Genomic DNA, 25,900 nt, shown 5'->3' with positions numbered 1-25,900 from the left:
ATTATACATCTTTAAATATTATATTATTAAATATTATATTACTTAGATAACATTAAACTTCAACGTCAGAAAAATACTAGTAAAGTGTTTATTTTAACGTTTCATCATTTTCAACCCATATTTTTCACTTTTCAAGATAGAAATGTAGAAGCAAGTGAAATGATGAATTTAAGTTCAGTTAGAATGAATATAAAATCAAACACACACTATATCATTTAGACACTAAATCATATATTCTAAATGCCACATGCAAAATTCCGTATTATAATAGATTTTACATTTAAAAGTATTAATCTAAAATATCTGGAAACAATTTACAATAACAGTATATAAGCACCATCAATCCATCATGCTTGTAAATCAGTATAACACCTAGTAACTTGTTTCATATTGTGGTGAAGAAGGACACCATGACAAAGAGTTCTGCCTTTGAAATTTTATTTCTCCTTTTGATTTGCATAACCGGTTGGTCTCTCCATTTTCTATTTTATGTTCCATTTTTTTATTTAATCATATTATTGGTATAAATTATCCATTAGTTTCATCTATTACTAATCTTAATCAGAAAATTTGATTAACCATTTTTAGTAAAATCTCTTTTTCTAATCACATTTTCTTCATACATAAGATTAAAATTCAACATTTTTTAAGGTGGGCAAATTCAATACTACTCAGAGATCAAATTCAACATCACTCACACCAACCACTTGGTATTTTGTGTTTCATTTGATAATTAAATTTATTAATTAAATAATTAATGTATAGGAGGAATTCCGGGATCAGTTGAAGGAAGGGGGGCCTTAAGATGTCCACGGATGATAGACTGTAATCAAGTCTGCAATGGATTTCCCAGCTGCTGCATCAATGGTCAATGCATTTGCCAAGCTTGTTCTTCTCCTCCACCTCATGATCCTATGCACATTAACCCCAATTTTCAATTGAATTAGCATCATGTATACCTTAAGTAATTAACCATATTAATGCAGTAAAATGGATTTTGATTTCATATATGTCGTTTATGTTTTACAGCATCTATTTATTTAATTATTCAAGAAATTCATTTTCCTATTGTGGTCCATCAGAGAAAATTAAAACAACTCATTTCTTCTGCTCAACTAATTCAGTAAGAAAACAAACAACCTTCTAATGCACAAGAATACAATTTAAATTGTTTTTTTTTTAATTTATCATAATTAAACTTGATATAAAATTTACAAGCATCATGAGTTAGATACACCCTTGAAAAGAAAACAAACAAGCTCTCAGAAGATGAGAGTACCATGATATATATGGCCATTATCACAGCTTGGCGGAAATTGGATTCTCCTAGAGCGCAGTAAAAGCTGCCAAAAACCAGTTTCCCAGGTATTGGTCAAAACGTTCCCATCAACATTCTTAACTAGGGTTTTAATTTTAAACAAATATTTATTTTAATTTCTCCTCAAAATAAGAAAATAAAATTTAATATAATATTTTCAGTTAACTAATTAAAAATACTATAGGAAGTAAACTTTGCACAATAAATTCAATAATAAATGAATATTATATAATAAATTTATTAGTGATATTTAAGCAACAAAGAAAAACAAAAATAAGATATTGTTTTCAAAAATAAACAATATTTAAGAGATTAAAATATATTTAAATCTTAATATATATATATATATATATATATATATATATATATATATATATTTTTGAATGTATATGTATACATGTATTTGTCATAAAAGATTTATAATTACGTTAATAAGAATATCGACAATACAATTAATTTGCTGATGTGATTCCACTTGGAAATCACAAGATCTCTTCAAGCCTTCACGGAAATCCTGGAAGAACTTCAAGGATGGAGACTCCACAAGGCTTCAATGTGACCTAAGCTTGCATGAAGCTAAGTCCAGAGAAGAACTAAGGGTCCTAACTCTACAAGGAGAAGCACTCAAGAAGGGTAGAGTTTAGGATGCAAGGTGACTTCGGAGGAGATGAATTCAAAGAGAGAAAACTCATCAAATATATCCAAAGTGCTATACAAGTCTCGGCCATAGTGATTTATAGGAGAAAATTAGGTCAAGGTGACCATGGGTTAGCCTAAGGTTAAGTGGAACCAAGGTAAGGTTCACTTAACCTTAGGCGCCCAAAATTTGAATTCAAAATTCAAATTTTGGTGCCTAAACCCGGATCACCCATGTGCAAGCTCATTTGGAATGTCATTAGAATTCCATTTGAGTTGCATTTCGGATCACACCATGTGCATGTGTTGCACATGGCCGAAATGCACACCAAATGTGATTCTAATTACATTCTAATGCAACTACACATGTAACCTAAATAACCCCTAAATTCAAATGACCTCTAAATGAAAATCCTAAGCTACATGGCCGGAAATACAAGGCCCAAAAGAAATACAAGGCACTAAGGCCCAACCTACACTAACCCTAATCTACTGGGGCTTGAGTCAAAGCCCAACAAAACAAAGAGATGGGCTTTCCTTGGGCTTGGGCCCACTCCTCATGGATCCTCCTTGCCATAGCCCTAGTAGTTGGACCCTTGTCCGCCCATGGGCTTCCTCCATCATCCCTTCCCTCTTGAAGAGGATTTGTCCTCAAATCCAAAGCGTCCTCCTCTTGGGTAGCTAGTCCTGTAAAGAGAGATAGATTAGAGACATTAAAACTAGGACTAACACCATAATCAGAAGGAAGATCTAGGACATAGGCATTATTATTTATTTTCCTAAGGATTTGGAAGGGTCCATCTCCTCTAGGACTAAGTTTTGACTTTCTTTTGGAAGGAAATCTATCCTTCCTAAGGTGTAGCCAAACCCAATCACCTTCCTTGAAGACAACTTCCTTCCTACCCTTATTATTATATTTTTGGTATTTTTCTGTTTGAGATTGAATATGATCTCTAACCCTCTCATGTAATTTCTTGACAAACTCAGCCCTAGATGTGCCTTCTTTATGAATAAAGGAAGCAACATCGGGTAAGGGTAGTAAATCGAAAGGGGTAAGAGGATTGAAACCAAAGACAATCTCAAAAAGGAGACATGTTAGTGGTTGTAGACCCCCAAAATTGTCCGGGTCGGAAATAAGACTCGAAGACTCTCAAAGATCGAAGGAAAGTCAGCCAGAAGGACTCCCAGAAGACCATAGGATGACTATCTTTAGGTTTAGAGGTCTTAGAGTAGCCAAAAATAAGAAAGTGGGAGGTTTGGAGCTCAATACGGCCTCCTTGGAGTTCAGTACGGCCGTACTGCACATTTTGAACTACAATACGGCCGCACTGAACTCAATACGGCCGTATTGAAGTTTCTGAACTTCAATACGGCTGCATTGAATTCAATACGGCTGCACTGAACTTCAATACGGCTGCATTGAATTCAATACGGCTGCACTGAACTTCAATACGGCTGCACTGAACTTCAATACGGCCGTATTGAGGTTTTTTGAACTTCAATACGGCCGTATTGAATTCAATACGGCCGTATTGTAGTTCAAAATTTCAATGTGGACCGTATTGACCCCCAGAGACCGTATTGAGCCTCATCCCTATAAATATGACGTCAATGGGACGTCATTCTACACTTTTGGACTGAGTTTTAACCCTCTTCTTGAGTATTCTGGGTTTTTTTGAGCAGTGCTCTGCCTAGAAATCACTCGGAGAGTTGATCCGACGAAGTTCTTGAGTCACGAGCCATTTGCTTGAGTCTCGAACCTAGTCGAAGGGAAATCCTCCGGATTTCCATAGTTAAAATTTTATAGGAGGGAGCGAGCGGTCTTGTAGAGGGAGGGAACGCCAAAACGCTTCCCAATTTCTGTCAAGATATATAAGAAAGCACGCTTCAAAGGTTTATCTCTTTAAAGTCCCTTCTTTTACCGCTTTCTGTTTGTACATATTTAAACTGTCATCATGTAGATAGTTAATAATTGCTTAGAATAAATAGGGGTAATTTAGTAATTTCGCACTATTATTTTTAAATAATCTGTCATAGGGAACCCGAAAGGGGCGCTGTGGGGTGCTAACACCTTCCCCACGCGTAACCGACTCCCTTACCCGACTCTGGTTGTAATGGCCGAAGTCGATTTTTGAATCGATTGCCTTAAATCTCTTTTTCCAATGTTTTGAGTAAAACATTGGTGGCGACTCCATGAACCCTTCCTTTTTATGAAAACCGCTAATCCATGGAGGGTCCCGCTTGGGATTAACATGGATTGGTGAGCCTTTTAATAAAATTGCTCGTTTGACGAGGTCTCAGTTTGAGAATAAGTCATTCTAGCAATCCATATTTTTAAACAAATAAAAGAGTCCAACCATCCTTCGCGAACGCCGAAAGCCCGTTTTGGGCCGGTGGCGACAGATGGCGACTCCACTGGGGAAGCCTCGAGAGTCAGTCCCATTTAGTGACAGGTTATTTTTAACAAATAATAGTTAAAATTACTTCATTACCCCTCGCTTGTATTATAACATGTTTTACCTATTTGGCTTTAAATAACTGTTGTATGTTTAAATTTTTGCAATTGTTTGAAATAAAAACTGCACACAAACCTTTGCACACAACAGTTCCCTCTATACCCGGGGGCATGAGTGGTAAACCATAGGGAGTGGATGTTAGTACGGCCGGTTGTCGAATGGGTCTATAGGTGCCCGTAGACCGTTGTCGGAAAGCATCACTCAAGGTGATAACCATGAACTCGAGTCCGACAGTGCGTTGGAGCTTTCCATCGACTTACGACGAGAGGAATTGGGTCCCTATAATGGGGGCACCTTGGGGGCCTCAGACCGGTGAGAACAGTTAGAACCACCTTGAATATGCACCTTTCTGCAGGATACCCCTACCTCGTGATTCGCTCGTGACTGTTCGTGGATGAGTGAATTGTTTGTGTAAATGCTTATGTGCAATTGTTTGTGCATTAATAAATAACCTCGTGATAAGGTCTAAAGAATAATCCCCATGCATGAAAATGTCATGACATGAGAGGAAAAACCAATGTGTGAAAATATAATAAAAGTAAGGAGCATAGGCATCATTATCAATAATACCTCATGCATCCTCATCATCATTTATAGGTTCACTAATACCCTCTCGATGTGAGTGAAAGAGACCCGTGACTATTGAGATTCTCCGTTGTGGAGAGGTCATAGGCTAGGGAGGGTGATAAACTTTCATCTTAAAAAGGCAGCGCCTTAAAGATGACAGATTATCAAGCTCACATCAAGAGTGTATTCATATCATAAATAAGCTAATTAGAATAAACATTCATTTTAGAAAGTGGCTGGTCATCTCTCTGTCCTCACGCGCGCGCAGAAAATCAAGAAAATGGAAGCGCTGGAAGAGCAAAATAAGAAGCTCACAAACGAGCTCTCTCAGCTCAAAGAACAGATGGCGCAAATGATGGAGCTCATGCGTCACCACAATATGCATGGATCACACCACAATGACCATGAGTCCCATCATGGAGAGGAGGAAGAGCACGAGGAAGAGCCTCCACACGCTATACCTATAGGGGCTGGAATTGTAATCAAAGAGCCCGAAATTTCAAAAGACCAATTCCACGCCCTAGAGGATCGGTTGAGGGCTATGGAAGGGCATGATTTTGACATCAAAGATGCCGCCGACATGTGTTTAGTGAGGGACATCCAATTCCCTCCTAAATTTAAAGTGCCGGATTTCCCAAAGTACGTGGGATCGACTTGCCCTAAGAGTCATCTCACCATGTACTGTCGCAAAATGGCTGCATATGCCACAAACGAAAAGCTCTTGATCCACTGCTTCCAAGAGAGCTTGGCTGATACCGCGCTCAACTAGTATATGCAGCTAGATGGAAATCTAGTACACACATGGAGGCAGTTGGCCGACGCCTTTCTCAAGCGCTACAAATACAACATCGACCTAACACCCGATAGGTCAGATCTTCAAGCCTTGAGTAAGAAAAATGATGAATCTTTCAAGGCGTACGCCCAACGATGGAGGGAGTTGGCGGCACAGATAGAGCCCCCGCTGTCGGATAAGGAGACGGTGTCTTTGTTCATCAATTCGTTGACTGGTCCCTATTATGACAAGATGATAGGGAACACAACAACACTCTTCTCGGACATCATCACCATTGGAGAAAGGGTGGAACAAGGACTCAAAAGTGGGAAGCTGGCTAAGCCTTCCCAACCATATGAAGCTAAGAAGGCCTTCGGGAAGAAGAAAGAAGGAGGAGTCAACGCTATAACCATTTCTTCATCTTCTTCCACTTCGAAGTCAGGAAAGTCGCAGTATAACCCTGTGAGGAAGCTTGATAAACTTCCGACCACATATAGCGACCTCCTGCCGAAGTTAGTGGAAGCTCATCTTCTAGCTTACATTCCACCAAGGAAGATGGATCCACCTTATCCCGAGTGGTACAAACCACAAGATAAATGCCTATACCACTCGGGGGCATCAGGACATTCAACGGAGAACTGTAGGGCTCTCAAACACAAGGTCCAAGACCTTATTGATGCCGGGTGGGTCACTTTCGATTCGACAGCACCCGATGTGAGCAAGAATCCTCTACCAAAGCAGGAGTAGAGAATGACAAGCCACAATAGGGCCCCTCCGTATTTTTCTTTTCTTTTAGGGACTCGTGATCAGTACCCGAGATCACGAGAACCTTTTCATGTAAATAAGGGTCTTTGTACAAATTTTAATACATATCAATAAAGAGGCATTTTCCACACATTATTCTCTCATTTGTTCTTTTCTCTCTTTCTCTCATTAATATTAATAAATTCTAAACCTAAACAGAACCAATAAAACAATTATGTCTGTGATTGTTCGCTCCGACCGGGATCCGAAAGTTGAGGATGAATGGGTTGAGTTGGACAGTGATGAGGAGACCATTTCTCCGGACTTGCAAAGACTGCTAGATCAAGAGGCTCGTCTACTCCAACCGCATCAAGAAAAATTGGAGACCGTAAATTTGGGGCAAGGCCAAGAAATAAAAGAGGTCAATATTGGAACCCATATCAGTGATAAAATAAGGGAGCAATTGATCCAGTTGTTAAAGGAATACAAAGATGTATTTGCATGGTCGTACCATGATATGCCCGGTTTGGACTCTAATATCGTCGAGCATAAATTACCACTGAAAGAAGGGTTTCGACCCGTCAAACAAAAGCTCCGACGAGTCAAGCCCGAATGGTCCTTAAAGATCAAGGAGGAGGTAGAAAAACAATTAGACGCGGGGTTCCTGATTGTATCCCAGTATCCCGAATGGCTGGCTAACATAGTGCCGGTCATTAAAAAAAATGGAAAGGTTAGAGTTTGTGTTGACTATAGGGATCTTAATCGTGCTAGTCCAAAGGACGATTTTCCCTTACCACACATCGATACATTGGTGGATCATACAGCCACAAACACACTCTATTCCTTCATGGATGGGTACTCTGGGTACAACCAAATCAAGATGAATGTGGAAGACCGCGAGAAGACTTCCTTCATTACACCCTGGGGTACTTTTTGCTACAGGGTAATGCCTTTTGGACTCAAGAATGCGGGTGCCACCTATCAACGAGCGATGGTGACGTTATTCCACGATATGATCCACAAAGAAATTGAAGTATATGTGGATGACATGATCGCAAAGTCAAAAGATGAGATGGACCATGTCCAATATTTGAGAAAATTATTCAATCGGCTTCGCAAGTATCAGCTTAAGCTAAATCCGGCTAAGTGTACTTTCGGAGTCCGGTCGGGTAAGCTTCTCGGGTTCATTGTCAGTGAAAAAGGCATAGAGGTGGACCCCGATAAAGTAAAGGCAATAATGGAAATGCCTACTCCTAAAACTGAGAAAGAAATTAGAGGATTCCTCGGCAGGGTGAACTACGTCGCAAGGTTCATCGCACAGTTGACTGACACGTGCAAGCCAATATTCAAGCTGTTGCGCAAGAATCATTCCGAAGTTTGGGATGAAAATTGTCAACAAGCTTTTGATAAGATCAAACAGTGCTTGGCCAATCCACCGGTATTGGTGCCACCTGTCGAGGGAAGACCATTAATCCTCTACTTGACGGTGCTTGATGAGTCTATGGGGGCTGTGCTGGGACAACAAGATGAAACAGGAAAGAAAGAACAAGCCATCTACTACCTGAGCAAGAAATTTCTTGATTATGAAACCCGCTATACGCCGCTAGAAAAAACGTGCTGCGCGTTAGCATGGGCAACGCAAAGGCTCAGGCAGTACATGATTAGGCATACTACTTGGTTGGTTTCCAAAATGGATCCAATTAAGTACGTGTTCGACAAACCCATAATCACTGGGAAGATCGCCCGATGGCAAGTACAATTATCAGAATTTGACATCATACATGTCACTCAAAAGGCCATCAAGGGTAGTACCCTAGCTGATTACCTAGCACACGGGCCGACCAACGACTACCAATCCCTTCAGGATGATTTCCCTGATGAACATATAATGCATCTACAACATGAAGAGCTTAAAGATGATGCATGGACCATGTATTTTGATGGAGCCTCCAACATGCTTGGACGAGGGATTGGCACAGTGCTAATCTCTCCACAAGGAAAACACATTCCCATAACGGCAAGACTCAACTTCGATTGTACAAACAATATGGCAGAATACGAGGCTTGCGCGTTGGGAATCCAAGCAGCCATCAACAATGGTATCCTAAAGCTCAAAGTATTTGGTGATTCGGCCCTAGTCATCTACCAATTACGAGGTGAATGGGAAGTCCGAAATCCCAAATTGATACCATATGTTGAGCACATCAAAGATTTGACACAACTCTTCCAAAGTGTCGTCTTTGAATACATTCCAAGGGAGGAAAATCAGTTTGCCGACGCTCTTGCTACACTATCATCAATGTTCGCCTTGGATAATGAGCATGAAATGCCCATCATCAATATCCGGAGGCATGATAAGCAAGCGTTTTGCCTTCTGATAGATGAAGTAGTTGATGATCATCCATGGTTCCATGACATCAAGCAATATTTGACAAAAGGGGAATATCCTGATATGGCCAGTGATAATGACAAGAAGCATATCCGAAGAAGGGCCATGGGATTTTTGCTAGTCGGCGAAACCCTCTACAAGAAAAATTATGACTCGGTCTTGTTGAGATGTGTAGACCAAGTCGAAGCTCAAAACATAATTAAAGAAATACATGAGGGGGTTTTCGGCACCCATATTCCCCGGCCTGCAATGGCTAAGAAGATCCTCAGGGCTGGATATTATTGGTCGACCATGGAAGGAGACTGTTACCAGTATGCGCGGAAATGCCATAAATGTCAAGCATATGCCGATAACATTCATGTCCCACCCACTCCACTCAACGTGTTGGCTTCACCTTGGCCATTCGCAATGTGGGGCATGGATGTTATTGGACCTATCGAGCCAAAAGCATCCAATGGACATAGGTTCATCCTTGTGGCCATTGACTATTTCACCAAATGGGTAGAAGCGGCATCATATGCTCATGTGACCCGAAAGGTGGTAACATCCTTCATCAAAAAGAATATGATATGCAGATACGGTATTCCCGATAAAATCATCACTGATAATGGATCCAATCTAAATAACAAGATGGTGGAAGAACTGTGCCAAGAGTTCAAAATCCAACACCACAACTCTTCCCCCTATCGACCAAAGATGAATGGGGCAGTCGAGGCAGCCAATAAAAATATCAAGAAGATAGTGCAAAAGATGGTTGTCTCATTCAAAGACTGGCATGAGATGCTACCCTTCGCTCTCCATGGATACAGGACTTCAGTGCGCACATCCACAGGAGCTACTCCATTCTCCCTCGTTTATGGGATGGAGGCGGTCTTGCCTGTTGAAGTTGAGATACCTTCTCTAAGGGTAATCATGGAAGCAAAACTTTCCGAGGCAGAATGGGTTCAAAGCCGATACGACCAATTGAACCTCATTGAAGAAAAACGGCTGAACGCCATATGCCATGGTCAAGCCTATCAGAGAAAGATCAAAAAGGCTTTTGACAAGAAAGTCCACCCTCGAGTCTATCATGAGGGAGAACTGGTAATGAAAAAGTTGCTACCAGCTCAAAAGGACAAAATCGGAAAGTGGGCCCCAAATTACGAAGGACCATATGTGGTGAGGCGAGCCTTCTCAGGAGGAGCACTGATCCTCACGAACATGGATGGAGAAGAACTTCGATACCCAGTCAACGCTGACGTGGTAAAGAAGTACTACGCTTGAAGACGTTGCTTGCACAGACCCGCTAGGACGAAAACCCGAAAAGGGCGTCCTAGGCAAAAGTTAGGGCAAAATAAAAAGCCCGCCAGTACAAGGGTACTAGGCAAAACAAAGGCAAAATCACCCCCGCTAGGATACGTCCTAGGCAAAAGTTAGGGGCAAAAGAATAAGACATAAAAATAAAGCAAGCAACGATCACTTGAATCGAAAACCGAAAGGCGATTCATGTGATTATCTTCTAGAAGCAAGCGTCTTGCAGTGTCTACACTCCTGACTCAGGCATATCACCCGAAACAACTAGGAGAACGTACGGAGCAACAATTACAGATATAATTGTTAAGCCCAATGTAAATAGCCTACCCAGGCCAGCCATTCTTCAGAAATTTCCTTCTGTATATCTTTCTGTAAAAACACTTGTGAATATTAATAAAATATCTATTCATTTCTTTTCTCTCTTGACCATGTGATTATGCCTCTGAATTGGTATTTCTAAAAAATTGTATGAAATTCCCTAAATAATCAGTCAATAAAAGAAAATGGGAGGGGTTCCTATAAAATCCGTAATCTCCTGCGTAAAAAGGCTCACAAAAATATTCCCTCACGTCAATGACAGAAGTTCCTCCAAGAAGAGGAGGATAGGGAGAGCCATTCATTTTTTCTAAATAAAAAAAAAAACAAAAATAAAAACTTGCATCGCGTGCATCACACACATTAGTTGCACATTTAAAGACCTTACCACGAGGCAATTGCATAAAATAGAAAATAGGAAAAATTGCTTGTGGATGACAGCAGAAAAAACCGAAAAATCGGCAAAAAGGCAATCAATAATAGAAAAAGCCAAAAATCGACAAAAAAGGCAAAAATACAGAAAAAGCCAAAATTCGACAAAAAAGGCAAAGATTCAGAAAATCAACAGCATCATACAGAATAACTGAGCCTGGAGAGGCTTGCCGAAATAATACTCTCAGAATAACTGAGCCTGGAGAGGCTCGCCGAAATAATACTCTCTCACCATACAGAATAACTAAGCCTGGAGAGGCTTGCCGAAATAATACTCCCACAGAATAATTGAGCCTGGAGAGGCTTGCCGAAATAATACTCCCACAGAATAATTGAGCCTGGAGAGGCTTGCCGAAATAATACTCTCACAGAATAATTGAGCCTGGAGAGGCTTGCCGAAATAATACTCGTACAGAATAATTGAGCCTGGAGAGGCTCGCAGAAATAATACTCCCCAGAGAAACCCCAACTCAAGCTCACGGAACAAATCCCCAGCGAAAGCTATCAAACCAAGATCAGCAAAATTCCCAATGGGAGCACGATCGCCCAAGCAGTATATCTAGTCAAAGGACTTAAAACTTCCTCAGTGGAAGATAGCTCTCCAACTCAGGCGTTGAGTGAGTCTAAGCCTGTAGAGGCTTCCTAAATAATACTCTGGGATACATAAGATCCCCAAATCCCCAGTCGTCTACTCAAGAGGCATTCCTACAAAAAGGAAAAAATCAAAAGATCAATAATCATTCCCCAAGTGGAATCCGGCTCTTGGCCAAACATCAAGCGTCAAGATGATCTGCCTAACAGAAGAGGCTAATCACAATCAACGACAAAATCCCCAGCGGATAATAGCCTACACAGAGGCAACAAAACCAGAAAATCAAAAAGAGAGACCCGAATAAGGATAACCGGGATACTCCACAACGTGAAAGGACGTCAGCCAATCATAAGGCATCGCTCACATCAGAAAGAGCATCTTCGTGTCTACACCCCAAGGAAACAGAAATTCCTCAATGGGTACCAACTACACAATGGAAAGTTGGGACACAAGAACCTATGAGTAACTGCACATCCCCTAGAAGGATCCCTGCGTTATCCAGCCCTCAGTGGCACAAAAATCAAAAACAATCGTCAAAGCAGCATCGTGGACTGTGGAGACAAAACCATCACAGATCCCTGGAGAGGGCAAACTCACATTGCCAACGTCGTCAAGAACACGGAGGCAGACCCTGGGGAGGGCAAACCGCAGACCCTGGAGAGGGCAAACTCAACTGCCTAGGTTGTCAGAAACACCAAAGCAGAGCCTGGAGAGGCGGTACTCACGCTACCAAAGTGTTCAGAAGCACGGAGGTATGCAGCTTCCAGCTCGGGCGGCGAGCGAAGCAAAGCCTGGAGAGGCGATACTCACAACTTCCAGCTCGGGCGTCGAGTGAAGTTGAGCCTGGAGAGGCAGTACTCACAGCTTCCAGCTTGGGCGGCAGGCGAAGCTAACCCTGGAGAGGGCAAACTCAACTGCCTAGGATGTCAGAAGCACCGAAGCAGAGCCTGGAGAGGCAGTACTCACAGCTTCCAGCTTGGGCGGCAAGCGAAGCTAACCCTGGAGAGGGCAAACTCAACTGCCTAGGATGTCAGAAGCACCGAAGCAGAGCCTGGAGAGGCGGTACTCACAGCTTCCAGCTTGGGCGGCAAGCGAAGCTAACCCTGGAGAGGGCAAACTCAACTGCCTAGGATGTCAGAAGCACCGAAGCAGAGCCTGGAGAGGCGGTACTCACAACTTCCAACTCGGGCGTCGAGTGAAGTTGAGCCTGGAGAGGCGGTACTCACGCTACCAGAGTGTTCAGAAGCACGGAGGTATGCAGCTTCCGGCTCGGGCGACGAGCGAAGCAAAACCTGGAGAGGCTACTCAGCAAATTTTCCACCGGAAGACACTACAAGTCGGAAGGATGGCCTTATTCCCCGGACAATTGGGTCAACTCCTTTACTTATCAACCGGTACACTAAAAGGCCGTTTGACTAAGTAAAGGGGGGGCAGCTGTAGACCCCCAAAATTGTCCGGGTCGGAAATAAGACTCGAAGACTCTCAAAGATCGAAGGAAAATCAGCCAGAAGGACTCCCAGAAGACCATAGGATGACTATCTTTAGGTTTAGAGGTCTTAGAGAAGCCAAAAATAAGAAAGTGGGAGGTTTGGAGCTCAATACGGCCTCCTTGGAGTTCAGTACGGCCGTACTGCACATTTTGAACTACAATACGGCCGCACTGAACTCAATACGGCCGTATTGAAGTTTCTGAACTTCAATACGGCTGCATTGAATTCAATACGGCTGCACTGAACTTCAATACGGCTGCATTGAATTCAATACGGCTGCACTGAACTTCAATACGGCTGCACTGAACTTCAATACGGCCGTATTGAGGTTTTTTGAACTTCAATACGGCCGTATTGAATTCAATACGGCCGTATTGTAGTTCAAAATTTCAATGTGGACCGTATTGACCCCCAGAGACCGTATTGAGCCTCATCCCTATAAATATGACGTCAATGGGACGTCATTCTACACTTTTGGACTGAGTTTTAACCCTCTTCTTGAGTATTCTGGGTTTTTTTGAGCAGTGCTCTGCCTAGAAATCACTCGGAGAGTTGATCCGACGAAGTTCTTGAGTCACGAGCCATTTGCTTGAGTCTCGAACCTAGTCAAAGGGAAATCCTCCGGATTTCCATAGTTAAAATTTTATAGGAGGGAGCGAGCGGTCTTGTAGAGGGAGGGAACGCCAAAACGCTTCCCAATTTCTGTCAAGATATATAAGAAAGAACGCTTCAAAGGTTTATCTCTTTAAAGTCCCTTCTTTTACCGCTTTCTGTTTGTACATATTTAAACTGTCATCATGTAGATAGTTAATAATTGCTTAGAATAAATAGGGGTAATTTAGTAATTTCGCACTATTATTTTTAAATAATCTGTCATAGGGAACCCGAAAGGGGCGCTGTGGGGTGCTAACACCTTCCCCACGCGTAACCGACTCCCTTACCCGACTCTGGTTGTAATGGCCGAAGTCGATTTTTGAATCGATTGCCTTAAATCTCTTTTTCCAATGTTTTGAGTAAAACATTGGTGGCGACTCCATGAACCCTTCCTTTTTATGAAAATCGCTAATCCATGGAGGGTCCCGCTTGGGATTAACATGGATTGGTGAGCCTTTTAATAAAATTGCTCGTTTGACGAGGTCTCAGTTTGAGAATAAGTCATTCTAGCAATCCATATTTTTAAACAAATAAAAGAGTCCAACCATCCTTCGCGAACGCCGAAAGCCCGTTTCGGGCCGGTGGCGACAGTGGTCTTGTGAACCACTCTATTATAGGCAAACTCCATATGAGGGAGATAGTCATCCCATGACTTCTTATTGCCTTTGAGGATTGCCCTCAACATAGTCCCTAGAGACCTATTTACTACCTCAGTTTGCCCATCAGTTTGGGGATGACATGTGGTAGAAAATAGAAGTTTAGTTCCTAGTTGCCCAAAGAGTTTTCCAAAAATGGCTAAGGAACTTAACATCTCTATCTGAGACTATAGTTTTGGGTAACCCATGTAGTCTCATAATTTCTTGAAAGAATAACTTAGCAATGTTACTTGCATCATCCACCTTGTGGCATGGAATAAAGTGTGCCATTTTGCTAAAATGGTCCACAACCACAAAGATGGAATCCTTTCCTCTTTGGGTCCTAGGTAATCCAAGGATAAAATCCATGGAAATATCTACCCAAGGAGAAGAGGATATTGGCAAGGGGGTGTATAGTCCATGAGGTTTAGTGGTAGACTTTGCTTGTAAACAAGCAATGCAACTACTACAAAACCTTTAGACATCTCTTTTCATATGAGGCCAAAAGAATTTCTCTCTCAAAAGTGAAAGAGTTTTCTCAATTCCAAAATGCCCCATGAGCCCACCCTCATGGCTCTCCTTGACCAAGAGTTTCCTAATAAATCCTTGGGGTATACAAAGTTTGTTTTCTTTAAAAAGATACCCCTCAGAAATATAGTACCCTTGATAAGGTTTTTGAATACATGAAGAATAAAAGTTAGCAAAATCAAGGTCTTTCTCATACAACTCCTTGATGTCATCAAACCCTAGTATTTGAGAACCTAGGATATTCAATAAAACATGTCTTCTTGACAAAGCATCAGCTACTACATTTGTATAGCCCTTTTTATATTTGATGACATAAGGAAATTGCTCAAGGTACTCAACCCATTTTGCATGCCTCTTATTTAATTTATGTTGACCCTTCAAGTATTTAAGTGATTCATGATCACTATGGATAACAAATTCCTTGGTGACAAGGTAATGTTCCCAAGTTTGAAGGGCACGAACCAAAGCATATAACTCTTTGTCATAGGTAGGGTAGTTCAAGGCAGCCCCATGAAGTTTTTCACTGAAATAAGCTATGGGGTGACCACCTTGCAACAACACAACTCCTATGCCAAGACCCGAAGCATCACATTCTAGCTCAAAGGTTTTGGAAAAATCAAGTAAAGCTAGAACAGGTGCTTGAGTAAGTTTATGCTTAAGTTCTTGAAAAGCTAAATTATGTTTTTCTTTCCATTCAAAGACCACATCCTTTTTCACCAACTCATTGAGAGGTGAAGCTAATGTAGAGAAGTTAGGAACAAATCTTCTATAAATGCTTGCCAAACCATGGAAGCTCCTAACTTCACTAACATTAGTAGGAATAGGCCATTCTTGGATGGCTTTGATTTTCTCGGGGTCCACATGAACCCCATTTTTGCTTACCACAAACCCTAGAAAAATAACATTATCCACACAAAAAGTGAACTTGTCTACATTGGCAAACAAGTGATTGTCTCTAAGAACAAGTAGAACTTGTCTTAGGTGATCCACATGATCACTTAGACTTTTGCTATATATTAAAATATCATCAAAATAAACAACTACAAACCTACCAATGCAATCCCTAAGGGTATGATTCATTAGCCTCATGAATGTGCTAGGTGCATTAGTAAGCCCAAAAGGCATTACCAACCATTCATATAGACCAAACTTAGTCTTAAAAGCAGTTTTCCACTCATCACCTTCCTTGATTCTAATTTGGTGATATCCACTTTTAAGATCTATTTTGGAAAATATGGATGACCCATGCAATTCATCAAGCATGTCATCAAGCCTAGGGATTGGGTGCCTATATTTATGGTAATGTTGTTGATGGCTCGACAGTCACAACACATCCTCCATTTTCCATCTTTTTTTGGCACCAAAATGATTGGTACAGCACAAAGGCTTAGACTCTTTTGAATCCAACCCTTCTCCAACAACTCTTGTACTTGCTTCTCTATCTCTTTCGTCTCTTGTGGGTTAGTCCTATAGGCTGGTCTATTTGGAAGACTAGCCCCAGGCATAAGATCTATTTGATGCTCTATTCCCCTAAAAGGTGGAAGTCCAATTGGGCCTTCACTAGGGAATACATCACCAAATTCTTTCAAAAGATTTTTCACCTCAAGAGGTAGAGAAGTTTCTAAAGAAGATGTGGTAGTGCAAGTTAGTGTTCCTCTACACATGAGGATACGAGAAGATGTTTCAAGAAAGAGAGAGGTTTTGTGTAAAGGTTTTGAGTCAAAAAATCTCCTCTTGAACTATCTCTAGAGAGGGAATACTATTCTCTCTAGAATCCTCTTTTTCACTAGGTTTTAGAACTTTTTTTTTTCAATTTTTTTTCTTTTCTTTTTCTTGCTCACGTTTGGTCTTCATTTGTACTTGATCTTCCATCACTTGGGAAGGTGATAGAGGATGAAGCACAAACTTCTTACCCTTATGAGTGAAAGTTATTTTATTAGTGAGGCCATCATGATGAGTTTGTTTATCAAATTTTCATGGCCTTCCTAATAGAATATGACAAGCTTCCATGGGAACTACATCACATTTCACTTTATCTTGATAGTTCCCAATAGAAAACTCTACTTCCACTTGTTGGTTGACTACCATATCCCCATCATCATTAAGCCAATGAAGTTGATAAGGTTTGGGGTGGGGTGTGGTAGTCAAACCCAACTTTTCAACCATCCTAGTGCTACAACAATTGCACCAAGATCCACTATCCACTATGAGAGAACAAGCTTTGTTTGAAATGTTACATCTTGTATGAAAGATGTTCTCTCTTTGGGATTGTGTATCACTAGGTTGCTTGTTGAGGACCCTTCTCATCATAAGAAGTTCCCCATTGTAAGGATAAGTGACCTCACATAACTCTCCCTCACTTGCTTCTTCTTCATCCTCACTTGAAGATGAAGAAGTAGTAGCTTCATCATGGCTACTATAAATGTCTTGGCCCCTTAAAATCATCACCTTCTTGTTAGGGCATTGAGAAGCAATGTGGCCTCTCCCAAGACACTTAAAGCACTTTATATCACTAGACTTAGTGCTAGTGTGTGAGGTGTTTGTTTTTTTTTCTTTTTCTTTTTCTTTACCCTTGTCTAGATTTTTGGAGGGAAAAGTATTTTTCTTTTCAAAATCATTTTTCTTGCCCTCCCTCTTGTAGTCAACCTTAGAGTAAGAAGATGAGTATGAGCTTATTTTGAAACATTTTCTCAAATTTTGTTGTTCAACCTTGATGCAGAGTTGAACCAAATCATTCAAATCCCTATAAGGAAGAAGCTCAACCTTATCTCTTATCTCAAAAGTTAAACCACTCAAAAACCTAGCAATGGTAATGTTTTCTTCCTCCCTAATACCAGCCCTCATCAAGTATAACTCCATCGTTTGTTTATACTCTTCCACAGTCATATTTTTTTGATGGAGTCTTTGGAGCTTGTTGATAAGCTCCCTAGTGTAATAAGAGGGAATATGCCTCCTTCTCAAGGCACTCCTTAACTCATTCCAATATTGAATTGGAGGGTCATTATGGAGACGCTTATCCCTAACAAGGGAAGTCCACCAATACATGGCATGACCTTGGAAACTTAGAGTGGCTAGGGAGACTTTCCTATCTTCACTCACATGATGGCAAGTGAAGATTTGTTCCACCTTCATCTCCCAATCTAGGTACCCCTCTACATCATCCTTTCCATGAAAATAAGGGAGATCTACCCGAGATTCCCTTTGCTTGGGGTTCCTATGGACTCTTCTAGGAAGTTGTTGATAATGATCTCCTAATGCTAGGATATCATCATGCATTGACTCTCCTAGAGTGGAACTATTAGCGTATGAGCTATGTCTACTATGGTGTTTCTTTTTTTCTTTTTCCTTTAATAGACGAATTTCCTCCTCCATAAGAGCAATTTGAGCTTCTCTTTCAAATTTTTCTCTAATTCTTTGTTATGATTCTTTCTCTTTCCATAGCTTTAGTGATCTTAATTCACGTGATAACTTGGCAAGATCATTGTTATCACTTGAATTACTATCACTATGAGGAGTAGAAAATTCTTTCATTATAGGTGAAAGATTTCTTTTGATAAAAGAAGTTTGAAAAGCAATTTTTATGCAAGGTTAAGACTAAGTACATGGAGGATTAAGTATACAAATTGAACTTTGGAGGGAGGTGAGCTACTAAGAGCCACTTAAAAACCAAGCCTCTTCAAGTAAAAATTACTAATCCCCTTTGTAGTTAATCTCTACCAAATTCTTTTCAATGAAAATTATTTTTGATGTTTTGTGAACTATGATATGCTAGACGTATGAAAGCAACTAAAAACAAATATTAAGCAAGAATTAAACTACCTAAACGTGTCCTAGATGAGAGCTTGAGAGATACCAAAGATCAATCAAGGACCACTCTCACCAAGTACTAACGAAAATAAACACCTAAGGAGAGATGGTTGTGTACCAAAGACACTCCCAAGACACTCCTTTAAATGGCCAATTACAAGGTATATACAAGACTAAACAGCAAAGCAATAAGTGGCTGGAAGAAAAGATTAAAAACAGCCACAAAGAATTAGTGAAGGATTAGTGACCAAATTTGCAACAAAATTTTCAAGTTAGTAATGAAAAATTGGTCTCTAAAATCCTTCACTAATGCTTATATTTTTTTTTTAAAATTCAATTACAAATTCAAATTTAAATTCCAATATGCTTCACGGATGTCCCAGTCCAGCCACCACCAAATTTTCCAGCCAAGAGTGTTTAGTGTTTGTGTTTTGGAGTAGCCAAATCCGAAAGCCACCTATGTCCTTTCCTCCTCCTTTTCTTAGGCTTCTTTTGATGAACCTTGTAGAACTAGCTTCTAGGAAGATAGGCTAGGTCAAACTTAGGTCACACTTGAGTTTAAACAATGATAAGAACAGCAAAGAGAATTTAAGAAGTAAGGAAGATAAGAGTAGAGTAGGAGATGACAATTTAGATGACACAAAACAAGTATTTGACTAAAACAAGAAGGAATTGACCTAAGATAAGTTCTAGAATGGATGCACAAAACCAAAACACTCAAAGATACGTAAGCTGAAAATATTATGAATCAAGGACAAGTACAAACCGAGAAGAAAAAAATTGGTAAACCAAACTCCTTAATTGGCTTTTGCTTTTGCAAATTAGGTTTAGCACTTTTTTTTTTTAAATCAATTTGTTTTTTTGAATTTTCTTTTGATCTTTCTTCTAAATTTTTTTTTAATCTTAGGAGTTGCCTTTTGCTTTCAAAGTTTATGTAGCAACTAGGTCTCGGTCACACTTAGGAACACTAAAATCCGAATTCAAAATGAAAGGCCAAATGACAAGCAAATTAGGTTTAAATTCAATGAAAATGTAACATGCTTTTTATGCTTGCTAATTTGAATGGCACATGCACGGAATTTAGGCTCCAAATTCAAATTCAAACTTGAAACACAAACACAATTTCCAGCACTCCTTTAAGCAAACAAGATCAAACACTCACGGATTTAGAAAAAATTTTAAGACATTTTCAAATATTGGAAACCTAAAAAAATTTCTAAGAAAACTACTAATGATCTAATAGTAGTTCATGAACTCAAAGTAAAACAAAACTTATGAGCTTATACCAATGACTATGGATCTCGGCCAAATCCAGAAAATGATTTCAAGATTCAAAAGAAATTTCAAACGGATCAACAAGCAAAGCTAGGAATGATGAATATAAAAGAACTACACAAACCTATTAGACATGGATTCAAAAATAAAACCAAATGACTCAAGCATATAATGACCGAAAAATATTTCAAATATGACTCAAAGAAAACAAAAGATCATAGGCAGAAAATTTCCTAATAGGCACAAGAATGGAGCATGATTCATGGAAGCATATTATAACAAAAGCATAAATGAATCATTCAAGCATAAGAAACTAGATCCTTCAAATTTTGAGTCAAAATTAGATTTAGGAAATAGTAAACTCTCGTGACAAGGACTCAAAACAAGATGAACACAAGATGAACAGAATTAACCACGAATCACAACATCAAAAGATAAGAACAAAAACTTATCTCTTGAAGAAATTGGATGCTCTTGATACCACTTGATGTGATTCCACTTGGAAATCACAAGATCTCTTCAAGCCTTCACAGAAATCCTTGGAAGAACTTCAAGGATGGAGACTCCACAAGGCTTCAATGTGACCTAAGCTTGCATGAAGCTAAGTCCGGAGAAGAACAAAGGGTCCTAACTCTACAAGGAGAAGCACTCAAGAAGGGTAGAGTTTAGGATGCAAGGTGACTTCGGAGGAGATGAATTCAAAGAGAGAAAACTCATCAAATATATCCAAAGTGCTATACAAGTCTCGGCCATAGTGATTTATAGGAGAAAATTAGGTCAAGGTGACCATGGGTTAGCCTAAGGTTAAGTGGAACCAAGGTAAGGTTCACTTAACCTTAGGCGCCCAAAATTTGAATTCAAAATTCAAATTTTGGTGCCTAAACCCGGATCACCCATGTGCAAGCTCATTTGGAATGTCTTTAGAATTCCATTTGAGTTGCATTTCGGATCACACCATGTGCATGTGTTGCACATGGCCGAAATGCACACCAAATGTGATTCTAATTACATTCTAATGCAACTACACATGTAACCTAAATAACCCTAAATTCAAATGACCTCTAAATGAAAATCCTAAGCTACATGGCCGGAAATACAAGGCCCAAAAGAAATACAAGGCACTAAGGCCCAACCTACACTAACACTAATCTATTGGGGCTTGAGTCAAAGCCCAACAAAACAAAGAGATGGGATTTCCTTGGGCTTGGGCCCACTCCTTATGGATCCTCCTTGCCATAGCCCTAGTAGTTGGGCCCTTGGCCCATGGGCTTCCTCCATCATTTGCTTAATTATTGGTTAAAAGATTCATATCTTATTTTACTTTAGTGAATTTTATATTATCACACCATATTCAAACAACTCATATATTTTTATTTTATTGGTAAAATTTTAAGAGATCTTTACTAAATCTTTTTTAATACAATTTACTGGGTTTTTTTTTTTTTAATTTAATGATGTAAAAATAATTTTTTATTCAAAAGCTACTATATCTTGTATAAGTTACAAAGCTTATTTAAGATATCATTTATGTCATATAAGCTAACTCCAATAAAAAAATAGTTGCTTAAACATAAAATATATGCAAGATACCAACTTTGTTAATGTTCTTAGTGGTCCAAAGAAGTTATTGCAAATTAATATATTGGTACATGTTTGACTAACATGGATTTAGAGAGAAAATAAATTATGCATATTAATTAATTATTTAAAAGAATTTTATACTATCATTTAATCACAAATTATTATATATGAAAAATTTATTGACTTTTATAATTATTACATGTCGTATCAACACTATTTTGATTGATAATATAATTCTTTTTATATTAAAAGAATAACATGCAAGATATACTGAAATGATAGAAATTCAAAGATTTGTACAAGTATAAGACTGTACAATTGAGGATGACGTAAAAGAATTAATTGGTATTACAATATCAATAAGATACATTTATTTTTTGGTAGTTCATCGCTAAAGAACTCTATAGTTAAGTATGTTTAACTTGAAGCAATTTATGGACCTTTTGAAAAAATTTTCAAAAAGTGTGTAAATGATAAGAAAGCATGCTAAAAAGTTTTGTGTTGATTTATAGAGATAGTCGTTGATCCTAAAGACGATCAAACATATCTCAGAAAGGGCTACCATGAAAGGTTCTGACATGTGAAAGATTTTGACCAATCAAGAATTGTATGAAGTATCACTATATGAAGTGTCATTATATGAAGTGTCATGGAGTGAAACTGATGAGACATCAAATCTGAGGAGTATTACTAAAAAATATATATTCATTATAATCTCTAAGATTGACCTAATGATGAGGGTTAAAGTATTATGTACAAAGTTCTAATTTCGAATCTTGTTAACAGCTTACCATATTTCTAACTCTCTCTCAAAAAAAAAGTGTAAAGTCATTAAACCCTAACTAATATTAAAAAAAAAACTTATTTATTTAATGCTTTCACCCAAAATATGGGAAAATAACTATTTTTTAAATTCAATTTAACTATTTTTTTGGTAGAATATTCATGAGGATAGTCAAAAGATTAATAAGTTAATTAATAAATGGCATATTTTATAGTATTTTCTTAACAATTTTAAGAATTTTTTCTCATGTGTATTTATGGATAACAGTTAGAAATAACATGAGAATTAAGATAATATGTATGAGATCTTAGCTTTAAACATCAATGTGATGACAATTGTACACATATAATAATATACTAAATTAGAAATTTATTTCTAAATTTAACACATAAATTTTATCGATAACTAATATTTATCAGTTAATTAAATACTTTTAGGGAGAGTTTGATAAGGGAGAAGTTTTTTTATGCTAAAAAATCATGATTCTTGAAAATTACAAATTTTGAGAATCATGATTCCTGAAAATAATTAAAATATAATTTTTTTATCTATCAGAATTACAATGATGACATAGGTTCAAACCTAAGATTCGGGCATTCTACCTCAACTTCTATCACTAGGACAACCCTAGCGGTTCATAACTAAAATTTGTTTGGTTATACTTATAAAGATTGTTGAGAATATTTATACAAGTTACTCAATAATTAAAAATTTCCAGGTTTTGTTACAATAACATTCTTAGGTATATAAATACTTTTTAGAAAAATATTTTTTATTAAAATAATCTCATTAGATGTATTCATTTACTTAAATCTTATTACAAATATGACATTAAAACTTTTTTATGATATAATTAATTTTTAAACATAATAAAAAAAATTAGTTAAATATATAAATAAATTTTATATATAATAATATTTGCATTGGATAAAATTTAAACTGTTTTAAAAAGTTGATACCTATAGTTAAAATTATTTAAATACGAGTTTAAAAAAATAAACAAAAAATGTTACATTATAATTAAAAATGATAAAATTATATTATTTTAATTTATTTTAAAAAATAGTTATCAAATACCATTAAACTGTAGAAATATTATAGACTTTAATAATATTATTAAAATTGACAAGGTCAATAAATAACAAGACACGTGAAGGAGAGAGACAAATAGAGATAGGGGAGAGGGAAAGAGAGAGAGAAGGAGAGAGGGAAATAGAGAGTGAGAGAAAGGGAGATGGAGGGAGGGAGAGAGAGAGAGAAAGAGAGGGAGAAACAGAGAGAGAGAGAGAGAGTAAAAGAGAGATACTTTGGAAAAATAAAACTCAACTATATGTTTCCAATTTTAAAATGGAATATTGTGTTCTTTTTATATAATTAAAACTTTCATTCTAAGTCAAAAAAGTTAGATTTTTAACCCTTCTCACAGAAATATTTTTGTAGGAATGTGAGATAAAAATAGTTCTCTATAAACAATATTTCGTGAGGATTTTCTTAAAATAGATATTGTACCCTCTTGGTCTCCAATTTTCCAAGCAGGCCGAACAGTACATACCTTCTTGGTCCCCATCTGACCGAGCAACCCGAACTTTAGGCTAGTCATCGGTGTATTAACGGGTGAGTTCCGGTAAAACGCATCAAGGTTGTGATTCCCATGATTCTTGCATAGGTTTGATTACAATTATAAATGTGGTTAATAGGCTCATTACAAAGGGGGATCCGCACGCATTTAAAGGGCTGAGGATCAAAGATCTATATCACGTACATGAAACCCATATAAATAAGGAGAAAAGGGACTGGTGAAAGGCAGGTTCTTCTCATTCTTGAATGTTCTAGGTCAGGACGACGACTAGGTTCTCTTAGGGTTCACATCACTAAGGGTCCTCCGACTGTTATCCCCTTATTGGAACATTTTGGCGCCCACCATGAGGCACAAGTAAAATTGTATCCCACACCTTGGTTGCCTAGCATGGACGAAGGTTCGCGATGACAAGGCCACTAAGAAGCAATGGCGGTGTAGGACGAGGTAATGTCAACACAGTTGGTGGTCCTAATATTGTTGGAGCAGACGAGGTTGATCCTCTTCCTATGGATGAACCTAAATTACGGGAGATCATGGCTACCATGGAAGCTTTGCGAAGGAGAGCCGAAGATGCAGAGACAACAAGAGGAAAATAGGGATGCCATGCGGCATGAGAACGAGGAGTATAGGAGAAAAGCAGAGGAAATACAAGAGGCATTGGGGGCACAAATCATAACGCTAAGCCAAGAAAATAGGGAGGAAGTAGTAGAACCTCCACGAGCCTTCCAACCTTTCTCAGAGGCTGTTGAAAGAGAGGTGATCCCGCAACATTTCATTGCTCCAAAAATGCAACCCTTTGATGGATCACAAGACCCAAATGAGCATTTGATCACCTATAGAGCACACATGCTAATCAATGGAGGGAATGATGCAACACAATGCAAAATGTTTGTAGACATGCTCATAGGTATTATTAAAATGGTTTAGTCAATTACATAATAGGTCAATAATTGATTTTAATGTTCTATCGCGAAAGTTTGTCACCCAATTCGTGGATAATAAGGTCAATCCCCCAATAGTAGCCGATCTGTTAGACGTTCATCAAGGACCAGGTGAAACTCTTAAGGAATACTTGACCAGGTTTAATCAAGAAGCCGCTAAGATCCCTAACACAGATGAAAAAATGCTCGTTGTAGCGTTAAGGAAAGGCTTAAGGTCGGGACCGTATGGTGAATCATTAATTCACAACGTGGTCAAAACCATGACAGAAGCTCGGTCTAGGGTGGTGTATTACGTAGAAGCTGAGGAAAGTGAAATAAGGAAAAAAGAGATGGAGAAACAGACGATCAAGAGTGCTAAGCCTTAAGGTTGAAGTCAATACCTAAAACCTCAGAGTAATTGGGCCAAGAGAGAAGGTTTTTAATGAGGCATTTCAAATAAATAAATCAGTTTATGTTCTTTGTTCATCATGCGTGTATTTTATGTATTGTAGACTAAATTTTGATCCCTTGGCGTAAAGAGCGTTTTAAGGTCTTCACCAACATACACCCTTAGCGCCGAAAACGCGTTTTAAGGTCAACTAAATTTTGATCCCTTGGCGTGAAGACTGCTTTAAGGTCTTCACCAACATACACCCTTAGCGCCGAAAACGCGTTTTAAGGTCGACTAAATTCCGATCCTTTGGCGTGAAGACCGCTTTAAGGTCTTCACCAACATACACCCTTAGCGCCAAAAACGCGTTTTAAGGTCGACTAAATTCCGATCCCTTGGCGTGAAGAGCGCTTTAAGGTCTTCACCAACATACACCTTTAGCATTGAAAATGCATTTTAAGGTCGACTAAATTTTGATCCCTTGGCGTGAAAAGCGCTTTAAGGTCTTCACCAACATACACCCTTAGCGCCAAAAACGCGTTTTAAGGTCGATTAAATTCTGATCCCTTGGCGTGAAGAGCGCTTTAAGGTCTTCATCAACATACACCCTTAGCGCCGAAAACGCGTTTTAAGGTTGACTAAATTTCGATCCCTTGGCGTGAAGAGCGCTTTCAGATGGACT

The 25,900-nt window shown here is 38.8% G+C and overlaps 1 protein-coding gene across 1 annotated transcript in view; it reads right to left on the bottom strand.

The window, feature by feature from the left end:
- Positions 1–23,928, bottom strand: part of LOC145953457 (uncharacterized) — a 40,930-nt gene extending 17,002 nt beyond the window's left edge. Inside the window, exon 1 of the mRNA XM_083067416.1 lies at positions 23,881–23,928. Coding sequence (XP_082923542.1) covers positions 23,881–23,928 — 48 coding nt within the window. The remainder of the gene's footprint in view (positions 1–23,880) is intronic.
- Positions 23,929–25,900: the final 1,972 nt, after the last annotated feature.

The sequence above is a fragment of the Cajanus cajan genome, chromosome 11, assembly GCF_000230855.2.
Source record: "Cajanus cajan strain Asha chromosome 11, NIPB_CcT2T_4, whole genome shotgun sequence".
NCBI lineage: Eukaryota > Viridiplantae > Streptophyta > Magnoliopsida > Fabales > Fabaceae > Cajanus > Cajanus cajan.
Note: the sequence above shows the minus strand (reverse complement) of the source record. Positions and strands in the feature narration are given on the sequence as shown.